We start from the raw sequence: 9,402 nt of genomic DNA, 5'->3' as shown, positions 1-9,402 counted from the left end.
CACAAGGGAAGAGGGGTCCTCGGGATGGCCAACAAGGGCCGCCACAGCAACGGCTCGCAGTTCTACATCACCCTCCAGCCAGCTCCCTACCTGGACAAAAAATACGTGGCTTTCGGGTAGGTACGCACAAGCTTGCCGCCACTGCACTGCGTGAGAGGTCGCCCTGGCCCCGCAGGACACAGCTGCCCGGGAGGAAGCGTCCATGAAATCCTCACGGCAGCTGCTGCCTCTGGCCAGGGGGAGGATGGATAACTCAGGTCTGAAGTACCTAATGACACCCATCCCTCCCTTTCTCTGCCCTGGCCTGGCTTGCTCAAGCTGGAAAACCCTATGGCAAAGCTGCCGGGGCCTCTCCAGGATGAGGGCTACAAATTGATGGCTGCATGGCTCGGTGTCAGCCGAAGGCGGGCCCTGACAGACAGAGGGGTGTTGAGCAAAGCCTCCGGGCTCTGCTCTGCCCTCACGAGCTGAAAGAAATTATTTTAGCGAATGCATGCTGGGAGTTTGTTCTCCGTAGGTCAATGTATAGGGCTGGCCCTGTTAAGATTTTTAGATTTTCAGGAATATAATAGGGAAGATTATTGCTCTGAGCAGTTTGCTTGATGTAAGAGAATAAAATATGTATGTATTACCACAGAGCGAGAAATTCACAGTGCAGTTTCCATGTAACCACCTCATGGTGAAAGACAGCATTTTTAAAGGAAGTGAAAAGCACAACTGCCTCACCTACAGAGAACAAACCAAAAGCGATCGCTGGCCGGATATATTTATAACCAGCAGCATTCACCTCGAGTTTCAGCCTTGCCACCGGCTCTGTGTAATCTGAAAGGTGTGGGATCCACGATCTGATAGCCAGGCCCTCTTGAAGCTGAGTGGGGGTTTAGTTCCGAGGGAGCAAAAAGCAGCCACAGCATAGGATGAGGACAGCCGGGCACCTTCCAGCCCTGCACTGGCTCAGTCCTTCTGACGTCCCTGCTTGGGCAAGGGCTGCCTGCAATGTCCTCCCCGCTTGGTACCACTGTGGTGGGTGGGATGGGGTGGGATATGATATGAAGCTTTCCAGAGCACTGCTGGCATCCATCACCGTGCCTGTGTGTGCAGGAGGCACAGCTTGTGCTCCTGCAGCGTGGGAGCAGGACAGGCTGAAAATCGTAATGATTGCAAGATGTTGGACTGTTTTCAGGATTCAGATTGGCATTGTGAAGGCAGGAAACGAAAGATTTCTCAGCGAGTCACTTCCAATAACTGTCACTTCTGACAGCGTGTCTCTTGACTTCTTTCTCCTTAAAAGTAATGGCCATTTGTAGCCAAGGCACATGGTAAAACGCTTGTTTCTTTATATAAGTGTAGCTGCATAAAGCCGTAGCATTTTTCTCTCTCCTAAAATGCTACCTAGCGGCTACTTAATCAAGAACTGACGGCGTTTGTCACTCCATTGCAAAGAACAACTCTTTAAAGAGCAGAGCGGGTGCAGCCTGTTGGTAGGAAACTGGTGCCTGTGTTTCTTACAGCCCCACACAAGCTGGAGGCTGCGGAGCTGGCTCCAGACAGAGACAGATCCTATGTGCGCTTTCTCCCTCCTGTAGGCAACTGATCGAGGGCACGGAGGTCCTCCAGAGACTGGAAGCCGTACCTACGTATAACGAAAGGCCTACAGTAGACTGCAAGATTATTAACTGTGGGACTTTTGAGCCGTGATCACCAGCTGGTTTTCCTGCCTGCTATAAGGTAGAGCACTATTTTCTGCTCAGCTTTTTACAGACCCTTGATGGCTTTCACTTAAGGCAAAAATAAAAGCACTTCTTGCACGTGTGAATGGCTTGGAAACGTTCTTTTGGCTTAAAAAAAATGTTCGTAAGCTGTTAAAAAGCACTTTTATAACAGTATAGAAAAAGACTTGTGAACATATCCCAGTGCCAGTCTACAGTTTATGGGAAATGGTGTTCATATGATTATATAGTGACAAGCAGATACGATAAAATGCACATATGGCTAAAGCACAGGTGGACAGATGGATACACAACTGTAGGGATAGAGCTAACTGTTCCTGGCTAAATTCTGCCTCTACCACAACCTCCACAGCACAACTGCCCTGCCAGGTTTGCCCCGTATAGCTCAGATACCAGATGTAGTCTGCATATGGTAACTCAGACATCTCAGAGGAAAGGAGGAAAAAAAAAAATGTTTGCAGAACTGCGGCCTCTCTGAATGCCATGCAGTTGATCCTGCACTGACTACTGTAAACTAAAAGTAACACCCTTGAAATCGGGTTGGGCTGCATCAGGCTAAAACCAGGAAATGGTAGAGCAGCCGTTAAGCTTTAAGTAATCGTATTTGGCAGATGGTCTCAAATAACAAAAATGTGACTATTGCCACTAAAACAGAGAAAAATATTGTTTACAAAGTTACTGCAAAACAGGAAATTTTAAGATTACATGTGGATGCAAATATATAATACACAACGATTGCTAGCGTCAGGGATTTCTTAGTGCAAGATCTCTCTAATGCACAGTGCAGAGCTTGGGCATGGGTGGCTTCAGCAGAGGATGGCAGGTAAGCATTAAAAGAAGGGAAGATGCGTGGAAAATCAAAATGTGGCCTGGAAAGAGAGGCCATAACCAAGCGCATTGGAAGTTCAAAGGAAAGAGCATTCATCGGGCTCGGATGCAGATACACGGCTAAACCAGCCTTGCTGTGCCAGGGCTACACAGACACCGTCAGTGTACAGCCCTCTCGCCTCTATTCCCAGGACTGCGAAGAGCTCTGCGCTGAGCGACCTTTGCTCCTGGGCTCGCCGTATGAGCTGCTAAACCCCACAAACCAGCGCCAGTGTAAGACGAGAAAGGCTGAGTGAGAGAAGTATTAGGAGAGACCTAATTTTGTCCGAGCTTAAGCCCACAGATTTCATGGGAAGTAACATGCTTAAGTTTATTTGCTAAATAGGAATGAATTTAACGAATCAGCAAATGTTTAACTGAATGCCTGAAGGGGGCACAGACCTAGAGCGATCTCCACATGCTCTGAGTGAGTACAGCGATTGTCTTAATTTTAGCAAGGGGATTTAGGTTCTTCTTTACTTATGGTACAAAACAAAAAGATTCTTTAATCTAAAATATCTGTATATGTCTGTAGCCAGCTAAGGAGGGTTTAACATGTTTTCTCCTTTTATTTTCTAAAGCATTCTGCAATCTATACAGAGACTACTATATAGGAGCTAAGTCTTCTGAGGAACATTTCAAATTAATTAAACTGCCTAGAGAATAATAATTTTCACTTCATAGTTCTGTGCCAAAGATGAAAATATGGTGGTGTATTTTCTTCATAAAATAACACCTTTCCTGACAAATAACTTTTCATAAGTAGCAGAGACTATTGCTGTGAAAGGATATAGCTTTGAAACTCAGTATTGGGACGGAGGTTGGCAGCTCTTATTTCTTGCAAGGATTTGAAATTGTGTTCAAATGTTTAAAGATGAAAGTCAGAAAAGTAATTTTAATTCTGCAGGTTACAGAGGAAAATGCTGAAAGACCAATTAATGGATTTTTTATTTGCTGTTGGGTTGGTTGCTCACGGCAGGTCTGCTCTGCAGCACGGCTGTGCGCCCGTGCAGGAGGGACCGAGCCAGAGCACAGCGTGTGCTTCGAGTCCAAACGACCTGATCTGAGCGGCAGTCAGAGGACAGAAGCTCATGCTCTGGCAATGGGCAGCATTCAGGATCCCTGAACGTTCAGGGCAGACAAAGGCCTGATCGTGTCAAGTATCAGAAAGCTGATCCCGTGCCAAAAGTCACAGACCCGGTAACAAGTGTGATGGCTGGATGCACGACATACAGGGTGTCGTACGCTCGGGATCTAGGAGAGCTGTGCAGAGTGACTGGGCAGGGGACAACTGGTTAGGCCACGTGGAAAACATTGTAACAAGAAGAGGAGAGTACAACCAGGAAATATTTTGCATTTCAGGCATAATGATCCTTCAGGCAAGCCACAATTACTGTATTTGCATTGGTCACGACAGGACACTCTGCCAGAAAAAATGTGGTAAAATCTTTCACCCAGTGTTAAGGAGGTCACGTAAAAGAAAGAGAGTGTCTTTCAACCCTGGTTCCCCAGTGCCTGCAAGTTGGATATGCTTAAGGAGCCCCAGGTCATGAACAATGAAACAGGAAAGGAAGAATTGTCTTAACCTCAATCCAAAGTTATATTTTGTGCCATATTTTCTTTTGTAACCTACGTCTCTGATCAAGTCACTAGGAATGCATTGCCTCCTCTGAGAGAGCCAGACCAGTGAAGTGGCGTGCGCAAGCATCCAGACGATTCGCAAGCCCAGAGGCAAGCCACGGGGTCTCCAAAATGCCGGGAAATTTAGGGGCGGTCGGCAGATGGGGAGTTGAAGACTTCCATTGCCAGCTGCTGGTTTTGGAGAAGTTCCCTCCCCCAGCAACCATATACAAAAACTCCCTTCTATAAAGGGCAGATGGCAGCGACCTGCGTCCTGAGAAAACTATTCTCTTACTGGATTACTCAGTGTTTTATTTATGTAATGTGTCACTGCTGTAGGAAAAATTGGTGTCTTTCAAGTTTGGCTTTATTAGAGTTTTATGCTGAGCTTCTTACTCCAGCAAAACACTCTGTTAAAAACTGCTCTAAATGAAAAGTGGTGAAAGAAGCTCTCAGACTACACACAAAGTCATTTTCTTCGTACAGGCGTATGTGTTAAAATCACAAGGACGGTGTGCTAATAAACCATGGACAGTAGGCTTCAGTCATTACCCCTTACTAATTCAAGCACTGATCAGATGAAAGTTGGAGCGTGAGGTCATTAACTACAATGTAGTTTACCTAGCCTGAGGTCAGAGGGTTTCTGAATCTGACCCAGGAGGGCTGCTAAGGTCAATAGAAATTGTTAGGTGGCCCCTCAGCTATGTAGGAATTCCACACTGATCTGGGGAAGCCCTGGGATCTCTGAAGTATATGTCTATTTTAATTGCATCAGGTGGGCCTTAGACGACATATTTCATCTTCCTACAGACCAACCTCACTTACCTTTTTAGACCGTCATGGCTATAGCACTCTCCTATTGTCCTTCGTATACTTACTGCCTGGAATACACTTACCAAAACACTGTTGACCCCCAGCTGTAAGTCAGAGATGAAAGAGTTCCTGCCACCAATTCCAGGGAGAAAACCAGTACTCCAAAGGACTGGGTTTGGAAGAACTGTACTGAAAATATCAACTATGCAGCATATCAAATGGATCAGAAGGATGTGATACAGCTACTGCATGACGAAAATGGGTAAGTGGAATGATTTTACAAACTTAACAGGAAGAATCTTGATATTCGTGGGCAACCAAATCGACAGCAAATAAAAAAATCAGTTGAGTGGTCTTTTAGCATTGTCCTCTGAAACCTGCAGAACTAAAATTACTTTTCTGACTTTTATCTCTAAACGTCTGAATACAATTTAAAATTGTAATTATGAGCCGCTAACATCTGTCCCAATACCGAATATCCAATTCCAAAAAGGTTTAGGATGTTAAGCACTAACGGGCGGCCAGCTCAACAGAGCTCAATCATGCCCGTGCCTCAGACGCTGTGAGGGGAGAAGCACTGGTCCGGGCTCTCAGGACACAGCAAGAGCCGGAGGCCGGGTCAGTGGTCCCCAAGGCCAGGCACAGGCAGGGCTGTGACACCCCTGGGGTTGCAGCTCAGGCGGGGGCCAGGTGCAAGAGCCTCAGCCTAAAAGCACCTCCCAAGAAAAAGCGGGGGAGCCCCCACTGAGGTTCCTTCTCTTTAAAAGCTCCCAGGCTGGCCAAGGCATGTTTTATCAGCCAGCCAGCCTTCAGCACAGAGCTAAACTCCCAGGAGCAGGGGGTATGCTCCTGCCCTGACAGAGGCCAGAGCCCACTGCTGTATTACATCATCACCAACAGAAAAATGCATGTTACAAATATGGTAAATGGATGTACTTAACAGATGTACATCCTGTTGCAGGGAGACTGTCTAAACATTAGCCTTATTTTTCTTTGGTTACCTAAACCAGCCTGACCTCGTTCTGTGGTTGGTCCTAGCTGGGAAATGTTTACTCCTTCCGCCCCATCTCGCCTCTCCCCGTTGCCGTCCATTCTTCTTCTCGTGACATCTCTCTTTGGCTTGCCTTAGGCTAAAAGCATTGGCCTGTACCACTATCTCTAAAAGAGCTAAGAAAAATCTTTTAGCGTTATTACATCCTCACTACCACTCTGCATATATATATTTTCACCCGTTCCTTATGTTAAAAGCAGCCTTCCCACCCCACCTGGTGGGGCTGAGCAAGTGCCTGTACCACAGCATGCGTGCGGGGACACCAGACACAGCTCCACCTTGCTTGCCTCAGGCAAGCGGGTTGTACAGTGCAGGTGCTCATGTCCTCACCCAGAACTTCTGCCGGGGACAGGCACACGGGCATCTCAAATGCACACGTAGACATTACACAGCACGGCATGTGCAACCCCGTACGTGCCTTGGGACTGTATCCAGCCCCAATCGGGCACAGCTCTATGGTGAGATTTACTGCCATGGCCGTCTCACGATGCAAGGGTTAACTAAGGTTACGAAGCTCTGAGCATGGGAACCGATGCATTATTTCTGAATGATTACAAAGGCGGCGAATGGCACCAGAATCCAATAGTGCATCATTATGTAATGGTATGAAATACCCCAAAACCTCTTCGGATGGTGTACTTCCCTTCTTAAAACACCCACCGTGTATTTACACCTCACACGCACCTCTCTCTCCACACAGGTGAAACAGCACTTTGGAAATGAACACAAATGTTTACAAATTGAACCAAAGATACGTTCCCTTCAGTTTATCTGCTGAATTTTTTTTTCACTCCTTGCCACCATCCCAAACTGCAGTACGCTCCTCTGGAACCTCTTCAAAAGGCCCGTTCTCACATCTTGCCCCGCACCGATTGATACAACACCATCTGCTACGATTCCTGGGCATTTATTACATTTAAAATGTGCTTCCCTAAAATGGACATCTGCAGACCCTTAGCTTTTACCCATTTTTGCCAAGGAGTTTACATGAATTTCCAGTAATGCAGTGCTTGGAATTCCTTATAGATTCAAAACAGAGGTAAATGCCTTACTAACCACTAAGTATATAACAGCGCAATGAAAAATGAATACAGTGATGAATGTGATATTTTAAATCCAACAACAACAACCCAGACTGCCATGATCCTGCTGACTGTATGCTACAACGAAGTCCTGAGATGCTGACTTAAGAAAAAACAGACAAACCGCATTTATCATTCACTTGGATTCCCACCAGCCCCCAGGATTACAGGATAGATGTGTTTTCACTCGCTTGTGGAGATGAGCTGTAGCTGTAGTTCTTGCCCTGCTGGTAATCTTAGTTCTGTTTTATGATCTACTTAATTTTCTCCCAGTTTTTCCGTATACATACACACCGATTAGAGTCTTGTCTTTTATCAATTACATTCAATGTATGTCCTGTTTGTTTTCCTTCTCAAAAGGAGAGATTTTTAGTATGTAATCCTCATGAAATGCAGACTGCAGCAACCATGACACTTCATGTGTCCAGCACATCAACCGAACTGCCACTGCATCCCTCATAAAACACTATCATAACTGTTGAAGATATTTACTATCATAACCCACAAGAACTGCAAAAAGGAAAACCTGAGTTAAAATAATGCCATATGTCTAGTGAAATCACAAGAGATCCTGTGAATCAAGCCCTGATCCCAGTAGGAGACCCTTGTCCCATAGGACATAAAAATCTCTGCAGGCATGGCCAGGAGGGATGAGTGGAAGCCATAGGAAACTCCCATATTCAATGCTCACTGCAGTTTCAGTTACATTGCAATATCTATTTATGCTGCTCCTCAATTTATTTTACATGCTGCTTATTCAAAGTTAGAACAGAAACACAATATTTTTGTAATGAATGTGAAAACTATTTCTTCTCATTAAAAAGCCAGCAACTTTAATTGTACTGCAGGAATAACTGAACTATTTTACACTAACACTCCAGTAAAAAGTACATGCAGAATGAAAGACAGCTGAAGTGAGTGTGTGACTTCAGTCACCTTACCACTTTTCAGAACTAAATTCAGATGTCACTGACATTTACATCCAACAAAACATGTTTGGTCACTTCACTGCAGCTTCTACGAGGTTCCTGTTCGTGTTGCCAAATTGATTCTCTGTTGTTTCCTTTGCAGCCCTTTTTTTATGTTTTCACTCTGAGACTCCTTTGCAGGAAGGCAAAGCATTAGCCACCCTGCCCACTAGCAGAAGCACCACACTTGTCAGAAAGCTCTATACCCAAATTACGTATTACCAACAGTCCTATGGACCTTTCCAGAGCTCACACACTGATCATGATAGGTAGCTTGCCTTAAAGTTTCTGATGTTGTATTGGTCTCTTGGCTCTTGGCAATAAAACACCTTCAGGAAAGAAAGCAAGATGGAGGATTAAGCTAGAGATTTATTTGGCCGTTTCCTCTTTACTGCCCAAGTCCACCTCACCCTTGGGAGAAACAGGGGAGAATTTTCCTGATTATAGCTCTTCTCTTTCATCTGTCCTTTCATTCTGATGGCACCTTTCTCAAATCAGGACCACACTAAAATTTGCTTTATAGCTCTAGCTTGGCTCTCCTTGATTACAAGCAGGCATGTTTGTTTGTCTTGGTTTCCCAACATTTGCCTGTGTTGGAATCGCACAAAATATCGAGGCAGATTTACACAATTTTTTATTTGCAGAGTCCACTGTTGATGGTATACACTGACTCAAGCTGCCTTAGGGAAAAACAGACAGAGGGAAAAAAAGTAGGCAGAGGGGGGACTCTCCTCCGTGATGGGATCCCCAAACGTCCTTCTCCAGGTCCTCTCTGCAGCGCAGCTGGAGGTGACAGTTACAATTTTTACCATGCTCCCTCTCTAGTACTACAGCCATTTCGTCATGCACTCGCAGTGTGTTGTTCCCACCTGCAATGGCACTAGCACCGAGTTGGAGCACACTTAGACAGCAATGTGCAACTGTTGCACGCTGTTAAGCTTCATGTGTGATTGAGTCACGTTTATTTAAACTGCTATTATGTACCATTCACGAAGTTTTTTCAGGGTAGAAAAGGGGTGGGGAAAGAAGAGGTGAACCTCACACCAGTGAAAATCGCTGAGAAACCCACTGCAAAAAGCTGTACTGAGCTGGCAGGGGCACAAGAGCTGGTGCCTGAGGTGCCGCCTGAGGTGCCATGAGAGCAGGGTAACGAGGCGGGCGCAGTTCTGCCTCAGCAACTCCAGGGAACGCCGCAGCAGCTCAGACGGCAGGCTGCAGACCTGTGAGCCAGGGCCGGGCTACGAAGCGGCGAGCAGCTGGCCCCCGGCATC

General features: G+C 45.9%; 2 protein-coding genes across 2 annotated transcripts in view; both read left to right on the top strand.

Annotated features, from left to right (window-relative positions):
- The window catches only part of PPIL6 (peptidylprolyl isomerase (cyclophilin)-like 6), a 9,836-nt gene extending 8,138 nt beyond the window's left edge, over window positions 1-1,698 (top strand). The window contains exons 8-9 of the mRNA XM_009326426.1: window positions 1-116; window positions 1,587-1,698. Of these exons, the coding sequence (XP_009324701.1) occupies window positions 1-116; window positions 1,587-1,698 (228 nt within the window). The remainder of the gene's footprint in view (window positions 117-1,586) is intronic.
- An 877-nt stretch (window positions 1,699-2,575) lies between these two features.
- The window catches only part of CD164 (CD164 molecule, sialomucin), a 17,989-nt gene continuing 11,162 nt past the window's right edge, over window positions 2,576-9,402 (top strand). The window contains exon 1 of the mRNA XM_009326425.1: window positions 2,576-2,831. Within this exon, the coding sequence (XP_009324700.1) occupies window positions 2,576-2,831 (256 nt within the window). The remainder of the gene's footprint in view (window positions 2,832-9,402) is intronic.

Source organism: Pygoscelis adeliae, unplaced genomic scaffold (assembly GCF_000699105.1).
Source record: "Pygoscelis adeliae isolate BGI_AS28 unplaced genomic scaffold, ASM69910v1 Scaffold206, whole genome shotgun sequence".
NCBI lineage: Eukaryota > Metazoa > Chordata > Aves > Sphenisciformes > Spheniscidae > Pygoscelis > Pygoscelis adeliae.
This window is presented reverse-complemented; position numbering and strand designations above follow the sequence as displayed.